Source organism: Copidosoma floridanum, unplaced genomic scaffold (assembly GCF_036245765.1).
Source record: "Copidosoma floridanum isolate Cflo_tuat_1 unplaced genomic scaffold, Cflo_Japanese_pri ptg000004l, whole genome shotgun sequence".
NCBI classification, from domain to species: domain Eukaryota; kingdom Metazoa; phylum Arthropoda; class Insecta; order Hymenoptera; family Encyrtidae; genus Copidosoma; species Copidosoma floridanum.
Genome location: NW_028321881.1, coordinates 5,885,568 through 5,912,555, shown reverse-complemented (window position 1 = coordinate 5,912,555; position 26,988 = coordinate 5,885,568). Strand labels below are relative to the sequence as shown.

Below are 26,988 nucleotides of genomic sequence, written 5' to 3'. Positions count from 1 at the left end.
AAGACATAAAGAGTATAACAGATTATCACTAGTAGAGTCTATATCAACAAAGAAACAGCTTATACTATCTATGAATTTTCCCCCACTGTATCACTGAGATACATAATTGTTGAAGTTTCATTGTAAATAATTGACTTACCTCTTGCTTAAAAATTATAGATCACTATCAGTGTGCATTATCCATCAAGAAGGTAACTGTATTATTTTTGTAAAAAATCAATAAATATTAGACTAAACTTGAAACAACTAAACTAAAATGGGCATAGTGTACAACAATAGTAAAGTTGAACGAGGCTATAAAAGTAATTTAACAAAAGTAAGGACTATTAACCATCTGCAAGACAAACAACACTGAGTTAAGCTATAAGAATAAGCCAAAGTGGATGAGACCGAGGTAGAGGATAAAAAATCTAGGCCTCCAAATAATAGCTCTTGATGGGTAATAATTTGTGCTTTTTTTGCTAACAGTAAACAAGAAAACGTTGAGATGGCAAAGCTTTTTAGGATTCAGTCAGGTGTATCCAATAAGTCGGTTACGCACTACAAAATTTATGAGTATTGACCCCACATTGCATCAGCAATTGTTAGCAGTGATAAAACTCGAATCTCCATTCAACATCAAAATTTGTGTCCCTTACTCCCTTAAAGCTTTTGACGTAGTTCTGAATGTATAACAACTAGAGATAATAGTTCTTTCGAACCAAACTAGTTAATAAGGCCATTTTTTATCTATTTCAAAAAATATGACGTGAACTAAACGGTATAGAAAGTAACAAGTATAAGAATGTGAGATTTTAATGAAAGCATGAATATCTTTTCCTCCCAGTCATAGTCTAATGCTTGACAATGCGGATTAGATAGGAATCGCAGAAAAAATTTATCATAAATGATTATGTTTTATATAAGTGTCCTTATATTTAAGTGTCAATGCCTTTAAGTATGATACTTGGTTTTGCTCAGAACTTTTGCAAAGTTGTTTTTGATACAAAACATGAATTGATTCTCACAAGATTAAGAGACGATGTTAACAATATTATACAAGTTGCTAAAAATAAAAATTTATTCATTTGCTTAATATTATTGCTAAAGACCAGCTTATCACTACGAGTTTCCACAATTGGAAGTTGTATGACTACCCACTATTACTATAAACCTCTAGACATGTTTTGCAAGGTTTTGCTTAAAGGTATGTGCTAGAGACATAGTACACACGTATTGTAGCGCTCCTACTTTTGTTCATGTATGGAAAAGTTATTTTCGGGGGAAAACCAACTCAGGTGGCTCGACGCAGTGTGTGTATATAGGGCTTTTGCGCAATATAGTTTCAGGGGAGAAAGTTGCGAAGTTCAAGTTTCTGGGGGTACCGAGGTGATGAGTCAGATCAAATAAACCAACAAAAGAGGTTTTAATTCTACACGGGAACAGCAAGGTTCTTCCGGTGGTCTAAGAAGCTTTGGAACATCTTCCAACATCACACTTCGTTGCTTAAAGAGTGTGAGTAGATATCCCGTCTAAGCCACGAAGCCGTTCAACTTGTTCTCGACTTAATTATGACGAGTGGGTGGTAAAACCCCAGTTGTCTAATATATCAACAGTGTGGTGACCCCACTACCAGCTGAGTGGTGTAAACAATGTTTCTTTTTTTTTAACATACTCGTTGAATTTGTGTTTTGATTCTTCCTCGTGAATCTGGGACCATTGTATTTCTAGACGGAAAAATCTGTGGTTTCCTTTTTGCGTCGAGCCTCTGCATTCTTTTCCTCGTAAGTCTGATAGCGCATTTTTTAAATTGAATTATTTCAAGTGACGTGAAGCCCGTTCGTGATCGGCAAGTTTAGTGTTCAATACCATTGAAAACATGATACTTTCTTTTTTTTTCGAACTATAAGCGTGAATTAAAAGAATCGATCTATTAAAAATTAATTAAATCTATATTAGTGAGCAATACGATGATTGAATTGTAATAAAATAGGCATGTGTTATCTCCTACGAAGCAGCCTTAACGCGATACATAGTGCAATATTTATAGTTTTAAGAACTTCGTCTCCCGGTTATACTAGCGATGAAAAGTGTATTCTATTAACTACGCTCATCAAATCAACTTTATTTGTATATGAGCACGATATGTGACAAGTCTTGTTTTATTCTTTTGTTTGCAAATACTCAAGTTATGATAAATTAAGTTTCCTATTCTTTAAATGCCTCTTACTAAATATACGTATTGATTCGTTACGTCCTCGTCATTAATTAATGTGATAAAAATATATTTAGAATTAATTCAAGGATTTGGGAGTCGATTACCTCGTAGTGACGAACGGTAAGTCCCAGTCATACTTGTTGACCCCACCAAACGTTCTCGTAAAAAAGACGAGAACTTGCAGTTTAGACTGTAAAAACGTCTAATTAGTTGGAAAATCCTCATTTGTTATTTTGGGCTTTCAGAAAAAGCGGTAAAATGATCCTGCTTTTAATGCCACTCAATTTTTTGAAACTCACAGTATCATTCTTATGGAAATCTGAATATTGATGTACATAAAAATTAGTTTTTAATATTATACAATATGTTTAAGAATTTTCAGAAAAAAACCAGAACCTTTGTTAAATAAAACAGATTTTACTACACACGTGACTTTCAATGTAATTGACTGCTCCAAGCACAATAAAGTTTTTAAAAGCGTGTCGATCACCGCTTAAAATAAAAAGCACAAAACAATTCATCAGAAAATATTCGCTCTTTGTCTCATACTCCCTGATTGTGTCGTAGAGTACAATTGTATTAGTGATGATATGAGAGAACTTTTAAGCACGTACATAAAATTTTTGAAAAATACTAACACGGAAAGAACTGTTCATCATGATTGAGTATATGGTGGATATAAAGGGCTTTAAAAAGTCTGGCGATGATTATATAATTAAGGAGTTGGTCATTCTTTTACTTCATGAAGATGATGAGCTCTAAGAATTTCTCGTTAACCCACCATTTCCTTGATGTAAGCTGAATGACTAATTCAAATGTAAAAAAATTTACCACTTGAGCTATCCTATCAGTCAAACTTGCTATGAAGATTTTTGTCATTGGAAAATTAAAGAAGAGGTAGCTTGACAGGTTTAATTTTTAAATCATTGGTGTGGCTCATTGTCTAGAGTTTGATCTTTCTTTATAAAATTGATATAATATATTGAAAAAAAAAAATTAACTATCGGTTGTTAACAGGCCTTTGATAATTTTTGGGATTTTTGCTTAAGCTACAAAGTATATTGCAAATTGCTTTTTGCTTGTAAAAGAGGCAAACTATTTTGAGACATGCAAATGAGACGTACACTAAGTGTTGCTTTACTATGACAGAATCAGCCAAAGATATAAATTACAATTCACGAGGACACAGAAGGTCTTGATTATTCCTCGTTAACAAAAATGTGATAAGCGTATGAGAATTAATTTATTGTAATAAGAATGACAATTATTATAATACGATTGAAAAAATACAATTTTTAATCATCATCGAGAATTAAATTTTTTTTACTGCAGTATTACTGCAGTATTAATTTAATCATAGCATTTAAAGCGATAAATTCTCTTGTAAAACGATCGACTCAGCATGACTACCCGTAGTACAGAGTTATAAAGATTCGCTGTTTCGAATAATGATTGGTAAAACCAAATATAATAACGTTGCTTAACTAAGTTTCTTTAACAGCTTAGAAATCAACTAAAAATTAATACCGATTCTTCAACAGCTTAGAAATTAACCAAAAATCAACACCTTATACATCTAATTTAATACTACATATTATTGTCAGCTTGGACAACTTAGTGCCCTGTTAGAGGTCCATGATGTTTTAATTTAAGCTTACCGTTCGTTAATCGAATGAAATCATAGTTACGTAAATGTAAACAAGCACAGTATCGTTTTCCTGTGAGTTTCACTAGCAAGCATCCCTTTCAAATTAATTATTCATGTGTTTAATGTACTTTTTTGTAAGATATGAGTAGGTGCATCAGCAAGTCTTCTGAAACCTTTCTTAACTATTTGCAGCACTGCTTCCGCTGATCAAATTGACTTTTTATCAACTACGATATTGCCCCCACAACTCATGAATATTACGACGGAAAATTTTACGACTTTGCTGGGCTGCATAGAAAATTATCCCAACCCCTTCTATTATATGTGTTAAATTAACTTTCCTTGTTATTATAAAAACAAACTTCATACTTTCGTAACAACCTTACAGCTGAATATAGTAGTTGGCAGTATTTTTTTGCAAGGTACTACACCGATTAAGTCATTAATGGTCAGTTAAAAAGGATACATGATTTGCTTTTCATAGTAAAATAGTTTTAATTTTCTATTCAACAAGTGTATACGTCTACTTTCAGGACGAAAAAAAGTACACTGGGATTTTTTAATAATGAGCGCAAAAATTAACAATTACTAATAAGAAATTTTCCTTTATATTTACATATCTTCATCTCACTATACGCTAAGCTTATCAGTTGCCTATACCCCCCGGGACACGATGACGTCAGAGTAGACAGCTCTTATTTAGAATATAAAAAAATCGTTTCCTGGTTCCAATTGACGTCACAGCATCCATAGTGCAAGGCCCTCTAACGTTATCGTTGGAGTGGTCCTCTCCACCAACCGCACAAGCTTCTTCATCATTGAGTGGCCCAATCTCTTTATCACTACCTTTTCTTAACTCACTATCCAATTGTGCTATAGCTTGAGTTTCTACTTTGTATCACCACCCATCGTTTTTCTGTCACTCAACACCTGATTAGCATTTCTTCCACTATTACTCCAGAACGACATAGGGGGTGACCCAGAACTGGCACAGTCTACGTACTTCTGTCATTTAAGATTTTTAAACAAACTTTTAAGACTTTCAGAAGAATAAGTGGCCATCTTGTGTTAAAAAATCAAGGAAATAGCTCTGCACTTTTTTATCAATACCTTTCTTGCAGACAAGGAAAACTTCAAGAATATATTTGTAACGTTTTAATGTTGTCTTTTTTACTCTGCAAAAGAGCTAAGCGTTCAGATATACTTTTCAATACGGTAATTACTTCTTAATAATCTTTTTCTTTTTTATTTGGATAAGATAGATCATCAAATTATGAACGTTAATAATCTTAATAGCTTTTTTAATAAGTGTTATTAATTCATAATAATATCCTTAGTAATTAGCAGCATAAGGTAGGGATCCTATTATTTATGTTTGTCTGTTTTCTGAAGTTAAGAATTCTTGCTATTGAGGCAAGAGCCCATAAGCCTCTTTCTTGGAAATATTTGCGCTAATACTTTCAGCCACAATACAAAAGGCCTCTAGTCCTAACTGCTTGTTTTTAGTTATAAACGTCGTACGACTCATAAAAATATTATCTTTCACCCAGGTGAAAGAGTTCTATAACTTGGTCTCTTGGATTTGTCAAATCATTAGTGCCTAATACATAGAAACAAAAAAAAAAAAGTAGGGTGGAATTGAAATCACCAATGACCAACGCGTACCGTAAAAGTTATACGTTTACAGTTTGTTATTAATTCATAAAGTTAACATAAAAAGGCAGACATTCAACAAAATGTTTATTAAGATTTCTTAGGTGATGATATTTTGTAATAAATAAACTTTTGAAACATCAAGAAGGTTTTGAATACTGTTTTATAACCTAAATAAAGAGGCTGATAATTAAGTTTAACATTAAACTGCTTAAAGAAAGTAGAAATTAAAGTATTTTTTATCAATAAGAGGACTCCAAGAATAGTAAAAATGATACGAAGAATTAATAAACTCCAAAGGCTTACTAGTCAGTCTTTTATTCCGATGACAACGTTTCGACTGCACTTAAGGCAGTCCTTTTCCAGTCTCTGAGTTAAAATAATCATAATAAAAATAAATATTACAACAGCTACCATAAACTACTAGTGTAAACAATTAAATACACTAAATGAACATTTAAATTATGTAGAGCAACGTCTACTTAATATTAAATAATATCTATATCTGCTCTAATATAACTGACTAGCTTTTAAGCTGTCTGAATATAATCTAAAGTAGGACTATAGGTACATGTAAGTAACGACACACATGAATATCGAAAGATTGTATACATGTATAAAACGGCGCTAATTCAAACACACAATAAAACTCCATTTGTATTTTTAACTATTTTAAACAATGTTTGATGTAATATTCAAGTACTGTATATAGATTATTTGTGTCAGTAATTTTATTTACCGTATTTAACTCAGTGATATACACCATTTCGGATATTAAACGTCTGTAATAACAAATTTCTTGGTCGAGTACTTGTACTGAATCGAAGTCGAAAGTGTGGCCATAATCTCTCATTTGTGTATACACTACAGACGAATCGATCTCGTTTATACCATCGCGTTTATGTTCTTTCGTTCGAGTATCAACAGTTCTACTAGTTTGTCCCACAAAATGTTTATCACAATTTTTACACTTGAAACCAGAAACAAAACACACTTTGTCGGTGGTGTCAACGCTATCTTTTCCTAAATTATTTAAAAAATGAAATTTACAAACAGATCTGAAAATTACTTTTATATTGAACTTATTGAAACCTTTTCTAAAAATTTTATCAAAGTCTTTTATGTATGGTAACACTACAAAATCTTTAGGTAACAAATTCACATTATCACATATGATCTTGCCCGTAGATTGGAATTTAATTTTTTTCAAATGAATTTTTGTGTATTTAGTAATGAATTCTATCGGATAATTGTTAGCCTGTAAAATAATAGAAACTTTTCTTAAATTTTGTTTGTAAAAAGATACATCAGATACTTTAATGGCACGGTCGACCAAGGAAAAGATGACACCTATGTCTTAAGGTACAGGTAAATGTGAAAAATAATATTAATATGAGTTTGCGTGTGTATCTTTTTGGAACCAATTCGTTTAAATGTTACCTGAGCTATCCCAATGTAAAGTTGTATCTAGAAAGTTAATAGAATTATTCTTGGGTTTTTCTATTGTAAAATTAATGTGACCATCAAATGAGTTTATAAGTTGTAAAATATCCTTGGTATTGTTCGTTGGAACACAAGCTATAATATCATCGACATAAATTTTAAAATACGCAATTGGAATGGGGCTTGTAAAAAGTAAATCATTAATTAAGTCGTGCATGACTAGTTCTGCCAATATAAGACTGCAAGGCGATCCCACGGCAGAACCAAAAATCGGTCTGTAATATTTATTGTTAAAGACAAAAAAATTATCATTTAGTATAAATTTAATGATCTCCAAAAATACAGTCAATGATAAATTAGTTTTAGGAGTTAAAATACGCCAACGTCTTTCTATTGCTTGTTTAACTAATTTAAAATGTATATTGTTAAAAAGGGCTACTACATCAAAGCTAACTAGGCAAAAATCGTTTGGAACTTGAAACTGAGAAATTTCTTTTGTAAATTCAAAACCAATTTTTGGATTAAATTTTGATTGTGATAAATTTGTCTTTAAAAAATTTAATACCCATTTTTAAATAAAATAAGTTGGTGAATTAATCGCAGATACAATTAGTCTAATCGGCTTATTTTCTTTATGTAATTTAACTAATCTATAACATCTGGCTAGATTGCACTTATCCTTAGGAGTAGGAAAAACCTTTCTTCCATTCCCAAGCAAATCACATGAATTTAATCTATTATGTAAATGATCCAACCTATGAGCAAGACTTTTCAAAGGATTAGATCGTACAGTTTCATAAACATCTTTATTGCTTAGACTATCTTCAACTTTTGTCATTTAATCATTCTTATGTAGTAGAACAAAGGCACCTCCCTTGTCAGCTCTAGTAATAATCAAACCATCATTATTTTTCAAAAAGTTGGTGCACTTTTTCAACATGTTCATTCTATAAATATCTATTGGATCCACAACTCTACCATTTAGCTTATTTTTTACAAGATTCAAAATACCTACTTTTAGTTTATTATTATCTTCTGGCTCTTTGATAAATTGTTTACTTAGACTCTTAAAAAACTCCTAAAATATTTTGTTATTATTGAAACTATTGTTATTAAGAAAAAAATTGAATTTACTGCCAAGGTTTAAAATGAAAACAACTTCTGGTGGAATCTCTAAATTTGTAAGATTATCGATCCAACTAGATTTAATACCAATAATTTTATTTTTTTTTTTCTAGCATTGTATGAAGAAAGGCTTACACTATTAATATCATCTCTAGATGTAAAATAATGTACTCTGTATTTTCTGTAGAGTAATAAATCAAATTAATTCTTTATCACATACTCAAAAGTTGTAACAAAATGTTTAATTTTATGAAAAAAGTATTTTTCATAGTGCTCAAATTGTAAAATGCCCAATCTAAAAATCAAATTTCTCTCTAGTGATGTAATGCAAGATTTGAGATAAGTTCTCAGGTAATAGCTCAGGTAACATTAAAACGAATTGGTTTTAAAAAGATACACACGCAAACTCATATTTAAATTATTTTTCACATTCATCTGTATCTCAAGAAATAGGTATCGTCTTTTCCTTGGTTGACCGGGCCATTAAATTATCTGATAAATCTTTTCACAAACAAAATTAAAAAAATGTTTTTATTATTTTACAGGCTAACAATTTTCCCATAGAATTTGTTACTAAATACACAAAAGTTCGTTTGAAAAAAATTAAATTCCAATCTACGGGCAAGACAATATGTGATAATGTGAGTTTGTAACCTAAAGATTTTGCAGTGTTACCATACATAAAAGACTGTGATAAAATTTTTAGAAAAGGTTTTAATTAGTTCAATATAAAAGTTATTTTCAGATCTGTTTGTAAATTTCATTTTTTAAATAATTTAGGAAAAGATAGCGTTGACACCACCGACAAAGTGTGTTTCGTTTATGGTTTCAAGTGTGAAAATTGTGATAAACATTATGTGGGACAAACTAGTAGAACTGTTGATACTCGAACTAAAGAATATGAACACGATGGTATAAAAGAAAAAGATTCGTCTGTAGTGTATACACATATGAGAGATTATGGCCACACTTTCAACTTCGATTCAGTACAAGTACTTGACCAAGAAATTTGTTATTACAGACGTTTAATATCAGAAATGCTATATATCACTGAGTTAAATACGGTAAATAAGATTAGTGACACAAACAATCTAAGTACAGTACTTGAATATTACATCAAACATTGTTTAAAATAGTTAAAAATACAAATGGAGTTTTATTGTGCGTTTGAATTAGCGCCGTTTTATACATGTCTACAATCTTTCGATATTCATGTGTGTCGTTACTTACATGTACCTAGTCCTACTTTAGATTACATTCAGACAGCTTAAAAGCCAGTCGGTTATATTAGAGCAGATATAGATAATATTTAATATTTAATAGACATTGCTCTACATAATTTGTAAGTTCATTCATTTTATTTAATTGTTTACACTTGTAGTTTATGGTAGCTGTTGTAATATTTATTTTCATTATGATTATTTTAACTCAGAGACTGAAAAAGGACTGCCTTAAGCGCAGTCGAAACGTTGTCATCTGAATAAAAGACTGAATAGTAAGCCCTTGGAGCTTTTTAATTCTTCGTAAAGTATTTTTATTTATTACTCAAATTTGACTTTTGTATACGAGAAAGTTATTTTTTATTTCAATATTTTTTTTAACTGCCTGCATTATTTTTAGTTTAATTGTCTTATAAATCAGTAATGTAATGAATTAAAAATGAATTTTTTAAGCACCCTGGGGCTTCATTTATTCCTCATCTACATCTACACCTGATCAAGCTATTAAAAAAAAAGTGTTATTTAGTTGACGCATCAATTGCAAATAGAAAATTTATTTAAAAAAAAAAAAAATTTATTTCATGAAAAAATATTTTTTTATAAAATGCAGGCATTTTCAGTTTTTTTGCAGTTTAAAGTCATAACAATTCTTCGAGTGTTGGAATGCTGTGTGAATAATATATGTTAAAAAAAGAAACTTTTTTCTTGTAATACTTGGTATCATGGAATTCAAAAATTAAACATTAATTATTTAGAGAAGCCACATGAATGTTTTAGAATGCTTACATCTTTCTTATATAGTTTGATCCACAAAATGACTTGGTCTACTTACGCAGGTATTTGTGTAAATAATTGGATACTAATTCAAGAGTACATGTACGAAATAATAAATTAAGTGGCACGAGTAAAAAAAATTCTTTTATTTAAAAAGTAAGCTATAGAAATAAAATTGTGTATTGTTTATACAGTTACTTGAGTAGGAAAATTGTTATATTAAGAAGATTACCTTAGTGGTTTTACGGGAAAACATAAAAGTGTTACGTTTAAAAACGTAGTTGTACAAGGATATGAAGTTGTTGCACTTGCGTATAAGTGATCGTAATTCATGGATGGTCTTAGAGAAGTGATGTTACTTACAGTAAAAAGTGGTGAAACTAACTTTACGTAAAAATCTGTAAGTGTACGTTCACACAAAGATGGGAAAACCAGTTTTAAAATGAATTTTATTAATATTGCTCTTGAAGTTTTTATACACGTCTTTGTCAGTAAAAGCGCATGTATTTCTATTACTATTATTATGACTAACAAAATCATTACTAACATAGACTGACATACTCTGTTCTCTGTTCCATTATCTTCCTATTTCCAAAATTGTAACAGCTAACAAATTCTCAGGTTATTTGGATACCAAGCTTTACATTCTACAAATCAAACAAATCACCAGTGTCGATACCATAGAAGCTTTGGTCTGATATGTTTTGACCTGAATAGAATAAGGATAACAATAACTAATAAAGCACTGCATGCATGCCAGTGACTTATTTAATTATTGGCTAGGTATTATTACATTTTACGAGTGTCTGAATATCCCAATACGGGTATTCGGACATTTTTGAGAACATATTTATTGCGGAGTGATACCTATTCACTAAATTCTATGCTTTATCTTGTATTTAGGTCATTTCACAAAAACTGCGATGTCTTCACGCCCCTTTTAAAATTTTTTTAATTAAATGTTTAGAATGTTTAATTTTTTTTCGACGTTGTATAATGTCCAAACTAGTTGAAACCTTTTGAGCATAAGTATACAATCATTTATTAAAAACCTATGTAAATTAAAGTGAATTTTTTAAGTTATTTTACATGAGCGTTATGGTAATAACCGACTTGTCATTACCATACCAGTAGTGTTTTTGCGATTGTAAAGCCCCAAGGTGAAGTTTTACAACGAAATTTTGTTTCTCACATCTTCGCCCTATACTCCTTCGTACACTTTACTCATTTCATCGATGATTTGAAGTCTCTCCAAAATTAAGGGTGTTACGGTAATAACCAATTATTCAACTAGAAAAATGCTCTGTATTTGCAACGATATAAAGAATATCCAAATGAAAATTTAGGGCTGCAAAAAAAAGGAACAGTATTGTTGTACATTCCAAAATACAAAATGGTTCATTCTCAGAGTCTAAAAATTAATAACTTAGACAAATAAATGATATTTTCAAATGCTTCGCGTCACGGTAATGACATTTTGGACTGTTACTTCAACCTTACGGTTACGTAAAAAGTTGTTCTGATTAGATGTCAAAAATGCATTTAGGGAAAAAAGTTTACACCATTTAAAAAAAGTTCTGACTTGAAATCATCCTATCCGTTGTTTTTAAATACATACTACATGGAATATCGTATTTTTTGTAAAATGACCTATTAAAGAGTTTTACTTGACCAGCGGTCACGTTAACACCGACACATCCTTGGAAATTTACGACACATACATTTTTGTGACAGCAGTGTAACACCAGCACACTTTATATACGCACACAGAAGTAGACCGATGGTTATGTTATCATATTAAACACGTTTACGTAAACTATAACTTTACTGTCATTGTTTCAATAATCCCTCTACTTTCAAAAATACAGTTGCAAAACTTCTTACATTTGTGAAACTATAAAAGACCTTGAGTTTCATGCAGTTCACAGCTCTCTTAAAATATGCTCGCAGCAGCATCAAAATAAAGGCTCATTGCTATACAATTATATGTTTCTACTGCGTATCAACATTTTTGGCAGCCTATACTCCATGCGATGTGGGTGCCCTGCCCACTCAGAGTAGAAGAGAAGTAATACTATGGCTATGAGTGCACTGCTACAGGTATTTTTTGTGGCACCATCTACCCACTTTTTTTCAGTAGCAGCAGTGTGCAGTGAGATTAAACCAAGACTAACGAGCCAAGCGCAAGTGCATAATGCTGCCCCATTTTCTGCACCAGCTTCCTATCCAGAATTTGAACTTTGCGTCAGCTGTTGTTGAACATTTTGTAAGCAGTTTTACATGAAAGAAATATCTGGGTTCATCGCTTGATACTGCACCAAATGCATGATCTATATGAATATCCATTGTAAGATCATACGTTAATTGTAACGATGACTCAGTTGAAATCCTTTTACAGCAACATTACACTTCCCAGTCACGTGCATCACCTACTACCACAAACATAAGTAATATAGTAACACACTTCTTTATAATACTATGCTACAAAGAAATAGAAATTCTTTCTAGTTATAAGTTTTATAATGACTGGATATGTTTATTACAATGCTTTTATTTTAAATAATTTACCATTTTTCTCTAATATAAAGAAACTTGAGCCCATAGTGAAAAAAAATTTAAAGTTTTGGTGGTTGGAACAATTATTTCTACACTGTAGGATTGACATGTATTTATAATGTGCCACAGTTTACTTGAAGCTATTACAGAAACTAATTTTTACAATTACTTAAAACTTTTAACATACCTAAGCAAGTAAAATATAACGTAGTCTCAAAGGACTAGTCAAAGGGTATGAACACAAAATGAAAAACAAAATGAGAAATAGACTACTAACATAGATCATCAATAGGATTTTTAAGTCTAGTAAAGCCATCGAGCTTAGCCACAGACCATCGTTACACGGGATACAATTTATGGACCCATTGACTACTATCAACCTTGTTAAGAGGGCGTAAGTACTTTTGAAAATAATGAAATGGTACATTACGTCACTAGGGAACACAAAGCCTTCTTGGGCCTTAGGGCAGAAAAGTAATTTGGGCCCAGAGGGTGTGAAAAATTTTTTTGCTCGTGGTCTCAAAGTGACTACAAGGGCGCAAAGTGTATCCCGAGGGATCAAAGTGGGAGTGGCATATTTTTCTCATAGTAACAAAAATCCTTGAACGCAATAATTTTAATTTAAAAAACTTACGTTTGAAATGTATGCAGTTTTTAACAAGAAAAAACTGTTGAGAAGTTAATAAAATATTATGATACTAAAAAATACCATGGGTTTGTTAAACAATTAAACAGTTGTTGGCCCTAGGAGCATTAATTTGTACGTTTCTTACCATGGGCACAAAGTGTACCTACTACTTTGCTCCCTTGGGCTATACTTTGCGCCCTTGTGATACGTTGGGTCCATGGACAGAAAAGTTGTTTGTGCCCTCTAGACCCAAAATACTTTTCTGTCTGAGGACTCAAGGTGACTTACTAGGTGCAAAATGTATCCGTGGGGCTTAAAGTACACTTGGCGCCCTCAGTACGAAAAATATTCGTGACTTGGGCATCAACATACTACAACCACGCCCTTTGGGCGTTCAAGTACTTTGTGCACTTGTAACGTAATGTACTGGTCTTACACAGGATTACAGTTTGAGATCTTCAAAAGGGTTATGTCAAGTCTTAGACCGGAATTTCGTAATGGAATTATATGTTTAAGGTGTTAGAGTCTTGACTCCCTATTTTGATGAATGAATATTTTTGCTATTTGTATATGCTTGGCCTAATGCTATCTGTTTCTGATAAAACTATGTTTAATTCTAAGAAATAAGGTTCGTTTAAAGAATGTTCACAACGACATTAAAAAAGTACATGCATGTGCACACGTATTTTAAAGTTTTACTTTTGATTTTAAAAATTACAGCGATACAGGATAATATTTCTGTTTTCGACTAAGTGGTTTAACAGTTTGATTGTTTACTGAAAATAACTTTCTTTATGTAAAACCATTTTATACGAGGTTTGGATTTCCGCTTAGGCAGTGAAAATTTTCAAAGTGTAACGCTTTTTCTGTCACGCCTATATAGATAAACTAATACCGTTCTCTCTTTCTCTCTCTCTCTCTCTCTCTCTCTCTCTTTCTACTGAGGAGCACTGAGTCTACGCTGCTGCCAGCCAATATATCACAATACATAGATATACTATATCATATTCGTCTACAACCAGTTAAGTATGCATGCACACGCGCACACACACATGCTGCGCACGGCTGCTGGCCAATAAGTGGCCAGAGATGCATGCTTACGCTGCTGCCAGCAAAAATATTGGTCTGTCTAATTCAGAAATCAGAGTTGAGCCGAGTGGTCTACAAGCCCTAGGGAGAGACTAAAAGGTATGACAGTTGCCGTACATCCGTGCATGTGTATCGTTTGTATCGTTTACAATTAACATGTATAAATGTAACGTTACTTTTTAAGCACGATTTTATTTATAGTTAACCAAATGCTAACATTAATAAAATCATTCGACTTTTGGGGCTTAATTCGTTACCATAATTAGATATTGGGTTTACTGTATTGCAAAAAAATTACAACTCTTTGCCTATGATTATTTCAGGCCATTTGAATAATACTTTTAATGATGAGAATTAGCCCTTAAATGACTTTCTTTACGATTTTTTACATTTACCTATTAATAATAATCGACATAAATCTACTACTATAGGTGGTACGGCTATAGGTAGTACTTTTTCGAGATTTTTAAATAAAATTGCATCTACAACCTTATTTCTTACTATAGCTACCACAACCCAATTGTTACACAGAGCGATGAACCATACTCTTTGCAATAAATTATCATCTTAATATTCTTTAGTTTGATTTTTTCGCTACTTCTTCTACTTATTAATAAAAAATATAATATGCAATTTTGCATTTTTCATTAACTGAGGACACAACTACTATTTGTAAGATCAACTTTTTAAAAATTTCAAGAAATTAAATTTCTTCGTGTTGCATGTCTCAGAACGGAATAAAAAATAGTAGCACATATCCATATCCATGTTTTCACATCTTCCTAGGGTCAAATGCGACATTACGACTGGTTTCTTCATTAGAAGATAATCTGTTATTTCTTCCACGAGTTAGTAAATTTAATTTGGCTATACTCTTGTTTGTATAAATTTCTTAAGACTATTAATATCTAAAAAGAAATAGTTCTTCATAATTAATTTTTAAACAGATGTTTTAAGTAAGTTTTTTTAGACGCATACGATGGATGCTGTCAAATTTACTGAAATAGTATTCGGATGAAGAATTATAGAGGCAACACTTCACTTAAAATAAGTTCTTAATACTATCATTAGCTCACAATGATACAAGCCATTAGTTTTAATAATATGAATTTGACCGCCTTTTGTTAAGTTCTATTTTCAACTTTTTCAAGTTAGCTCTTACATTGTATGAGTTCAGTCATCTATATCTAAAGTATTTGGTTACTTATAACTTAGTAAGTCTGGTAGTAAATATGCAATTTTATTATCAACTTATATTAAAAATTATGTCGAATTTTTGTAGTATAGAACATAAAAAAAAATTTTATTGATAATATTCTTTCCATTATTAATATTGATGGGTAGATTTTAATAACAAACAAGCAATACTTATTTAATAGTCTGGTTTGTATATATGAGCAGTACAAAACTAAGTTTTCGTTAATGTGTAACGGGCTTCAAAGAATTTTATTTTGTTCCAGACTTATCAAAACTCTTCAGGACTGGTGACTACGGTGTGATAAAGGAAAATTTAGTATTTTACATGGGCCGTCGTGATAGTCAAATTAAAATAAGAGGTCACAAAGTAGATCTATCAGAAATAGACAAAGCTGCTTTAAGTATACCTTTAGTGAAGGATGCTGTTTCACTAACATACCTGACTGAGAATTCTGAAAAGGTATTTAGTAATTTTAAATTTGACAAAAAAAAAATTGAGCTGATAAACAAACGTCTTTCAGAGATGTATTATTTTATAAATTTTTTCAATTGTCTAGGCTCTAATATTTCTAGTGAAATCGTTTTGTTAAATATGTGCTGCTCGTTATTTATACAGAAAATTTTTTTTAAGACCTTTTTGTTCATGAGCTTCTTTTGTTTATGTACATATAGTTTAGTTTGATGTCTCAATGGAAGCCGAATAAGCATTCCAATCTTTTTTAATAAATACGAAAAGGTGCTCTAGAAAAGGCCTCAGGTGGCTGAGAAAAGTAATAATTAAAACTATTTTTTTACTTAAAATTTTTTTGGTCTTAATCCTCTTACTGTTAACATTTTACTATAAGGGTTTTAATACAACTTTTTCTTTAAAACGAGACGCAACACTTATAATTGCAGACTCTCATTTATAATTATTACAATTTATTTCAATGGGGGTGAGCGTGCAAAGCATATCTTCATTACTTCCAACGGAAGGTAGTGTAAGAAATAATAACTGAATTTAAAGTACAAGTTAAACTTGGAAATTTAAGCTGGCTGCAATTCAAATTTTCTAAAAACACTATGATCTTTAACTATAATTAAAGTTAGATGTAGGTCAATAATAAATAGTTATAAAATAAATTTGGATTTGATATAATAAATAATTATAACCATAAAGATGTACTTTACTGCCTTTTATTTTCATGTACGACATACACTATGGCAGCCGTGATGTAAGCATGTTTTAACATAGTTTAACCTTATTGCAGCCAAATACTGCTTTTAAAATAAAGTGAGGTGTGTTCATCAAATAGACTCATTTTTAATATCCACAAACTTGTACAGGATAGACTGCTTATTATTTTAGCAAAGGCCACTGGCACTAACACTCCTTAAAAAAAAAAAATAAGGCAAATGGCCAGTCCGTCTTTTTATTTGAAGCCGTTGCAGAGAAGAGGTATTAAATATATTTGTTTTCACTTTGTGTAAATAGTAAGTGGGGATAACAGCTACCGATCGAAGAGCTGATAGTGAGTGAAAAGTGCATCATCTTAGAACTTTTGCCAGCAAAATTCAAGGTTGACCACACAATTATTGTGTTTCATCATGTTTAGGCTATGAAATGTAGATGTTATTTAATTTATTATACGAATGTCATATTGTTTGCAATCACTTGATTAAAAATAAGTCAAAGTCTATAGTTTAATAGGTCCCACTATCACTGCCTACGGTTTATCTCATCTCATACAGTTTTTAAACTGTACTTCTATAGGCACGTTATGCACAGGAGTACCTTCACCTCACTACCCTTGCCATACTGCCTTGCGCCTTTTTCCCACCACACCACACCGCGTAGTAGTCTACCATAGCTCAGCACACATGTGGAATTTTGTTGGATTTTTCTTCTTTAACTAGTTAAATAAGAAAAATAATAGGAAAAAACACCTTACAACAAAGTTTTAACCTCCAACATCCTGCACCAAAACTGAGTTTCTGATCTACTCTCCTATAAGCAGTCCCAATATGAGAACTTGACCCTTTTTTGTTATGGTATAGTGTGTAACTTATTTTAAACGTAAATAATCACTTACTCGTTATTTGATAATTTAATTTGATTTTAAATAGCATAGCTCTGTAAGTTGTTTATCTATACAAACTTATTCTTTTTGTTTAATATTTTTTTTTATCTTACAAATTAGTATATTCTAGCCGCGCACATTTCTTTTGTACTGATGAATATTTATTTATCCATCATTTACTTGCTACTATTACAATACATAAGTAATTGCTAATATAATTTTATCATCTTTTTTGAATTAACTGACAAATAGAGGCCAGATAGTTGTTAGATTAGGAAAATGAGGCACGTGTATCTAAAAGGACTATAAACAATATTATTTCAGGCTTACTGTTAAAGAAATAGTTTTATCGTGAAGTTAGCTGCAAGCCTTTTTTTTCAACGGCAGCTACTGTTGGCTACAGGTTTTCTTATTTTTCAGAAAGCAGCACTAGATGGTAAGAGTTCTTAGTGGCTCAGTGGTAAAGCACTCGTTTCTTACCTGGAGGGCTCAGGTTCTAGACCCCAGTCCATGACTTCCTCTTGGGCAACTTGGTGGTGTTTTTTATATGATCTGATTACTACAATATTTTATAGGTAGGCAACTAGTATAATGCTTTTACCATGTCATGCAGACTTACTAATAAACGTGAAGAACGAGAATGCCTCAGAAAAGGAGGCAGGTTGGTAGCTCCCTTATAGTATAATCACTTCATAAATTATCTATAATAAAAACAATGAAATATACATAAAAAATCACAGTCATACGTGTATTTATGTATCCACAGCTATTAAACAAAGACAGAAAAAATGTGGCGTTGCTAAAGCAGCATACTTACTCTGCAGCAAATATAAAATGAGCTTGAACTGAAAATTTTAATGTCTCGAATACATCAACATGCTGTTATCTTAACCCTAAATTTTATGTGCCTTATTCGTGAACGCCTTAATTTGAGTATCAGTGTAAATCTACTTTTTTGATGAATAAATTAATTATCACCAATTAATTGTATAATTTCCTAGCAACATTAGTAAATTATTATTCATACCGGTTCTACAGTTTTCGTAGATGGAGTCACTATAGGTTTAGATTTTTATAATAAATGTAAATTATAGATATTAAAAAATTAATATTTTGCAGAAAACATAAAATTTCCACATCACTAATAAGATCCTTGTAAGTTTCTAGTTAATGAACCAAATTTATTTATAAAATAGCTATTTTATTAGAAGAAGAAGTATTATTGCTGAACTTTACTGTTTTTTGTAATTAATTAAACCCACATTTAGTGACATAATTTGGTACTTAAGAAAAGCAATAAGATGATAGACAATTAAAACATATTTTTATTGTTCTTTTTATCAACCCAGTGTCATAAGTCAAGGACGCAATTAAGAAATTTTAGGATTTTCGTACTGTTAAATAAAACAGCTACTTAGAACAAAAAGCGCAACACAGCTGTAGTGGTATCAACATAATTTAATCAATAAAATAGAGGGCTAATTATTTCTAACAGTGTCGTGAATAGCGAACTATAGACCTAATCCTCATGAAACCCTGTGATTTGGGAAGTTAATTATCATACAATTATAATCCATGTTTTAAAAAGTGGTTGAATAAGAAATCCTTCAATAAAAACAATTATTTAAGTATTTTTTATATAGCTTTGACGGTTTCCGTACGTACTTTTGTAATAAATAATAAGAACCTGTAAAAATTACTTATCTAAGTAACTTTTGTTTCAAATCCCCATAAAAAAACCCTTTTAACAAAACTGAAGGGTTAAAAAAGTTTAATGTGCTAAGTAAATATTTTGTACAAAAATTTTAAAGCCTTTGTACACTTAGAATCAAAAGTATTTTTTTCAATGAATCTATAGAGTTAATAGGTTCTAAAATAAAAAATCAAACTGATTAAATATTATTTTCTGGTGTATCACACATTTTGTTGGACACTCGTTATATAATACTGTCGAGTACTCTAACTTTAAAAAAAATTTAACTGACTCATATTGTTTTGTACTAGTATTGTATTTAAACATTTTTTGTTAAATGATTTAAAATAATACCCTAACATTTTCATAAGCTCTCGTCATAACAAGAATTTCATATATTTAATGTAAAATTTTTATGAAGTATCAGTAAAAATTTAATATAACTTAGTCTGATTTTGTTAAAGAACGAGTACTAGACGGTATTAAATAACGAGTGTTGTACAAAATAAATGTGTTTAAAGGTATAAGTCGTTACTCGATAAAGATTTACGTTAGCTTTATTAAGTAAACTAGCATCCCCCTGTCTCGGCTCCACCCGAGAATAACTAATTAGAAGACCGTAGTGTGTTGACATAAAATGTAAAATTATTTTAGTAATTCTGACACTTCTGAGAATAAAAATCTGTTTATTAAAAACTTATTCGTTTCAATACCATACAGTTTATTTGATCAAGTTAAAAGCTGTTAAAAGTGAAAAAAATATAATAATGCCACTGGCTCTTTCTTATTTTCTTTTTTGTTTCTCAAAACCTTTTGATTTCTACACAAAAGTATTTGATTTTACGTTTACACAAGAACTTTCACTTTTATTCTTAATTTCCAAAATTTTCATTCAAAATTCATGGGTAAAATAAAATAAAAAACAAGGGTTAAGAAACTGTAAATGTTTAATACTTGGTCAGAGACCAAACAGAGAGGATGTAAAAAACATTAGTAATGGGTGTAATACACATGTAATTCATAAAAAATAACATTAAGCGCACAGTATCAAACAATGTATGGTAAACAAAGTCACATAACCTTACTAATAAAGAAGTTTCAAGTGCTCTTGAATTTAATTTTAATTCAAGCTTTTATTAATAATCAATAATTTAAAAGTTGCATGCACATTCTTAAACAGGAATGGATTCAAGGGGACAAAAGAGTGGACAGCGAAAAATAAATGTGCCAAAAAACCAAAGAAAAGCATGAGAATAACAATGTTAAGAGTGAGATGGTTTAGAGGAGAGAAGGGTGGTAATGCTCTTGAATTCATAGCTGATGGATAACTTATGAAAAAAGCTGCAAGTGCCTTTATTATTCCAGTTTCGACTTTATTTAAGAAATAAGAAGTATAAACAGTTCTTGTAGAGAAAGAATTCGATTTTAAATTATTTATTTCAAGACCTATTAAAAAAGAGACCGATGGTTGAAAAATTGAATAATGCAGGACTGTTTTCAAAATTTTGTTGAGAAGTTCATTATAATTAAGTCATGATTGCCTCAAATGTAAGTTCTAAATTTTTTCAGGTATAACTTCTGCAGAATCGAAACAACATAACTTTGATAAAAGAGAGTTCTTTCGGACTATCAATACTTCTGGCTCTTAAATAATTTGTTACAAGTTATGGTAATGAAACATCTCGACTAAATACAGACGAATCATATTATTAGTAAAAACACTATTTATTTATAAAATTTATACAAGACGTATTGTGTATATACAGTAAGTTCATATGACAAGTGGAGCTCATGTGTCACTTATATGCACGTGTGTGTGTATTAGCTTTAAGGTGAATGTTTCATAATATGCTGACATATTATAATACAGCCAGCCTCCTTGTAACATTGCATGTGTGTATTGAAATCGTACCAAATATGTAAGAATGCAATAATCGTACAGTGTGTATGAATAAATAGTTTACTTGCAAATTAATTGTATATCTCTCATCATGTGTGCCAAGTTAAAACTTGTAACTAGCACTTTATTTAATTATACTTTAAGTTAATTGTACAACCTCCAAAAAATCAATTTCAAAGTTGGTCAACTTATTTGTTACAGTTAAACTTGTATTTGGCGTTCTTTTATTGCTGATGTAAGCTCTTATCATCACTGATCCAAAAAACTCAATCGCACTTGTCAAAAAAATGTGATTGGTACTGTTGCATTGTTACTTCTTATTACATTAAATCAAAGCATGTAACATCATCGTGCAAGCCTACATATTTGCTGTTAACGTAGTCTGCAAGAACATCGCTCATTAGTTGACCAAATTTAACCAAAGGCCTATTTTACTTGTTCTGACGCAATAAAAACTTACCATAAAAAGATGGAATTGCTCTTTCTACGTCTGCCACTTGTCCTCTAAAGTCTTGGTCTACTCTTAACTCCACGACTCACGAGTACCTTATACGCGTAAGGCATAACGTGTTGGCTTAGGCAACTTGGGTGTAGTTTAGGAGCATCAATAGTATCAGACTACGATAAGGAGCGAAGTACAACGAAGGAGGCCCGCCGAAAGTGGTTGCAACGATAGAAGAAAAAGCAGAAACCACAACGTCTTACCGGGCACGAACTCATTCGTGTAGTCTACGGAACTGCTGAAAACTACTGCACGAAGCATCAGGGAACTTTAAAGCAGCAGTAACAGCCAACAGTGATAGATGTAATTATTCACCAGTAATATAATTGGCACCACAACCTTGTTAAAGTGATCTGAACAGATTGTAATTAAAAGAATAACTATTTTTAACTATTTTAATAAAATAACTACACAATAAATATTGATTAAAATAGTTCATATTATTTAAATAAATATTTTTAATAAACTAAACAGAAAATACAGCTCACGAGCTGAATTCTAAGAGAACCACGAACGACATTAAAATAAAATGGTTAACACCATACTCTAATCAAGTCCAGTCATAACAGTAATAATGTTAGATACTTAAAAATTAAGTCATGCAAACAAAAAGTTCTTGCTTAATGTTAACCACAAATTTTCGTTTCAGCATTTATGCTTATTTTTATTTTATATCGACTGCATAATGTTATTTTTTGTGAATTACATGTGGATTACACCCATTACTACCGTTTTTTACATCCTCTCTGTTTGGTCTCTGACCAAGTATTAAACATCTACAGTTTCTTAACCCTTGTTTTTTATTTTATTTTACCTATAAAGTTTAAATCTATGTACGTCCAATGTACGTAGTTTTGTTGTTTATAGTTTTATTATTTACAAGTCATTTTAAATCGATTTTTTTGGGCACTTCGTGCAATGCAATTGTGTGTTATCCCCATACTTGTATGAGCATTCATTATTTTTAGAGTAATATTGTATTTGTTCTTATTTGCATTATATTTAAATATTTTATACTCTTTTGCCATGTATCTCTGAATAGGACATATAAAGAATGTCAAAATATTGGCATTTTTAGATTTTACTTGGAATACAGCCATGCTCTATACCTAAATTTAAGGCAGTATTTCTTTACTTTTTGGTAAAAAAGCAAGTACTTAGCAGGTACTTAATTTAAGTCACGTGAATTGTAAAAAAATAAGAATGAATAATCCCAGTAAAATTATAATTTTTTAAAGTATCTATTAAATATTTTTCCGTATATTGTACATTAATACTAACGTATATATACGTATAAGTATGAGAGATGGACGAGAGTGCTATCTCTGGTGAATTGCAGTTGTATAATTTTTGCAGTTGCTTGGCACCCGTACGCGGGCACAAGTGAGACCTCGTTTGTCTATCAAAGCATGCAGTCACGCATGCAAGCAGCCGTTCGTCGTCGACTATATAGTGCATCGTTCTTATAATTATATTCTCTCTTTATTAAATCTTATTAACTATTACAAAGTGTGTTTCCTTATTTCCCGATTCATAGAATAAATTCCTCAATATATTAACATGATAGCAGCTCGGTGGTTTAATGTGAGAAAAGTGTGAGTCCAATACTAAAAAATCAGGAAAGAGTTCTTGTGGAATTGTACCGTTGTTATCTACGTGACCCTCAAGTTTTGAAATTAAAGAGATTAGACGCAAGTGATCACAGTTTAAATGAGTGTCAATCGTATACTGAGAAGTTGAAGAGAAATTTTGGTAAATGTGATTAAAGACATACGGGTGATATAAGAGTATATTTTCAAGGAGAGAGAAGAATAAAAAAATCTAGAAATATCAAGAGAAGTAATAAGAAATTTAAAAATGGCAGAAATTTCAATACCTATGTTTAATGGCTAAGATTATGCACACTTGAAGAAAAGGATAATGATGTTTTTAAAGTGAAAGAAATATGCCACGGGGATAGTAAGAGGAGAAGTATCGACGGACCAAGAAGACGAATGAGCTGAGCACGACTTAAAGGCCATGAATGATATTTACAGTGCTATTTCGAATAAGCAGCTGGAATTTGTCGGTAATTTGGACACAGCATTTAGTATTATGAAAAAGTTTGATGCTATGTATTTTAAGAAATTACTAGCTTTGCGGATAATATGCCAAAATAAACTGGAGAAAATGAGGTTGAAAGATTTCCAAGAATCATCAGTCTTTACCATTTAGTTTGAATAATCAGTGAACGAGTTAAAAGCAGCTGGTGCTACAGTGAAGTTTTAGTAAATTTTTTATTTTTATTTTATCGATGACATAACTAACTGTTTTTTTCCAGTTTTAAAGTAATAATTACATCGCCACAGTAACCATACAACTCTGGTAATGTTCTTAATAGATAAATTAACTTTTTTTTTCATTCACTGTAGCACCAGCTGCTTTTAACTCGTTCACTGATTATTCAAATTAAATGTAAGAAGCTTAAATTAAAATCAAATTCAAGAGTATTTGGAACTTCCCTATTAGTAAGGTTATGTGACTTTGTTTACCATACCTTGTTGGATGCTGTGCGCTTGTATCAAAAACACACGTTTGTTTTTTGATTATATCACAACCGCTATAACTAAAAGGACAGCGAATGATTTTCCATCTAAAAGTCCGAGGTAAAATGTGTGGCTTTGAGGTAAAATGTTAGTCCAGATGGATTTGTAAAAGTGCAATATTAGCTGAGTTATACGTTGTCAAAAGTCGTAAGAAATGCATTTTTTCAAGCTTGTACAACATAATTATATAAACTATGTTGATATTATTCTAGCATTACACTCATACATGACTAGTTATTGATCACATTTGTAATACTGCACTAATGAACATAATGATTGTTTCATGCACAAAAAGCAAAAAAAAAACAAACATATGTCAGTTAAAATATTTACAAAATCATTTTCTTTGAGGTTTTGTTACGTGGTAAAACCGAAAGGTAAGGAGGTGCTTCGCGAGAACGATCAAAACCTTGAAACCTTAAAGACTTTTATTCAAAATACTTATTTATAAGGCAAAGACGCGTGTGTGTTCTCGATTAATTGCCCGATCTCTCCGAGTGTTCTCTTCATGCTCCCCGGTCTGTGCGAGTCTTCTCTTCGTTCTCCCTGTCTGTCTGAGTATTCCCTTCGTTTTCTCGATTTTGAAGCTTGCCGGGCCTTATATTATCTCATTCCCCTCCCGTCGGTACCCTCTTGATAAGGTAGCTTCGTGGTCACCAGGGGGAGTTAGTATGATATGCCTAGCATATCGTACGTAACACGTCCGAGGCCGCGACGTCATCGCCCTCGACGACGCTGGCTTTCCGATGTTGACGGTACTGAGCCTGTAGATTTGTTGCGAGTGTGCGTGTGTGTGCTGTATTGTATTCTGTTGTTTGTGTTGTTAATGTAGTTTAGTATCCTACACTCATTCTTCCATTCTTTCAGAGAACCGCTGTTCCCTTTACATTAATATTTTTTCTCTCACAATCATTCAGTCTCCTCTCATCGTGTGCTAAGTGTATAACAAAATTTTTTTTGCATGCGCTTTGCCTTACATCACAATTATATATGAAATTGCCACGAAGCGGGCTTCTGTTTACGACTACTTTACATTAAGTGTGGTTTTACAATGTGGTTTTTTTTTTTTTTTTTTTTTATACTTTCACTTGCGCTTATTTATCAAAAAAGAGAGAAAAAAAATTTCGTACAACCTTATTATCAAAAGAATAAAAAATTTTATTGTCCTACGGACTGTGCCCCTCGGTATAGCCGAGTGACTCCCGGCGCTCATTCTCATTTTTTCATTGTTAAAATCGTATTTTTCGTTATTATACTTATAACATTACTATTATTATTATTATTATTAATTTTATTATTATTATTATTATTATTATGATCGCTACAACTACCAGTTTTTTTTTTTTTTTTTTTTTTTGACTTACAGTGATTTTTTCGACACTACATCCTTAAAAAAATTCTTTCCTGGTTTAATAGTTTTATTCTTTGGACTGCGCCTTCCGATATAGTCGAGCGACTCCCGGCGCTCATCCCCGAGGCTCACGAATTCTAATTTTGGTCACTGACAATTCTAGTATCCGTCTAGAGGATCGCAGTCACCTTTCTGCTCTGAGTTCTAGTGTCGGTGTGGTTTGAATTACTGCCAATTCTCGTGCTTCTTCTTGAACCTTTTGTTTTCCTGTGAACATTCTATAACATATCAGTAGTAGGGCCCCCCCGATGGAGAAGGCACTTATACATAAGAAAAAGAAGCCCCATGCCGAATTCATTAATCCTGTAATATATAAAGCTGTTAGCTATTAGTTACCAACCCTAATTTCTGTGGTAAATACTTGTCCTAACACTACTTATACTTCATCGATAGGTATTTATTTAAATGTATTACCGTATGTACCATACCCTTTCTCTTATGTTTCCCCTTTATTTGGTTAGCGTTGAGCTGCGAGTGTGGCTCTCTCCTTACATATAAAGTATATAATAATAAACGTACATCTTCTAATTCTCTTTCTTTACTTTTTTTGTACAATTATTGTAATTTATTTTAGTGTCTTTGTCAATTTGGGTATTTTTCTCCTAGTTAAAAAAATTCTCCATCGTAAATATGTTTCATTACGTTATCTTTTATTTCGCATCGACTCTACGTGCGCATTTAAGTCGCTTATTAAGTTTGTGAATAGTCGGATATAATATAATGCACTCCATTTTGCCTGAGAGGTCATATAACATATTTAAGAACACTGTAGAGTCAAATAGTTTGACAATTGATTGCCTTACATTTCACTAGTATATTTTTTTTGGTCGAGACAAGCTTGGAGGTATGAATTAAAAAAAAATCATTTTCTGGCAGTGAAGTTTTGACCCGTATCGTACATATTTCTAATACTTTTCACCCATACATTTTTTTATACAATGTTTCCCTCATCCTCCTCTAATATCTTTTCTTATGTGGTCAGATTTAGAAAAGGATTTATAAGGGTATTATTTTTTGTCAACAACCACTCTTGACGCCGTAGACATATTTGGTGAGTTAGTTCGCTGCTTTTTCGATAGTCTTTTTTTTTTTTTTTTTTTTTTTTTTACAACAACAAAGCTTTCATTTTTTCTCTCTAATGTCTAGAGAAAGTGTACTTTTTAAGATGTTTGCGTGGCGACTAAATTCTCAAAGCTGAGCTTCAACTCTACTTGCGTCACAGCGTGATTTTTTTCTTTTTTTTTTTGTGCCAGTAGAATCCCCGTGTGTAGTCCTTATGGATGCAATTTAATTTTTTTCTTTCTTGC

The 26,988-nt window shown here is 31.5% G+C and overlaps 1 protein-coding gene across 1 annotated transcript in view; it reads left to right on the top strand.

The window, feature by feature from the left end:
• e (nonribosomal peptide synthetase ebony) overlaps positions 1 to 26,988 on the top strand; it is a 913,052-nt gene that overhangs the window by 559,681 nt on the left and 326,383 nt on the right. The window contains exon 7 of the mRNA XM_089595875.1: positions 15,794 to 15,990. Within this exon, the coding sequence (XP_089452001.1) occupies positions 15,794 to 15,990 (197 nt within the window). The remainder of the gene's footprint in view (positions 1 to 15,793; positions 15,991 to 26,988) is intronic.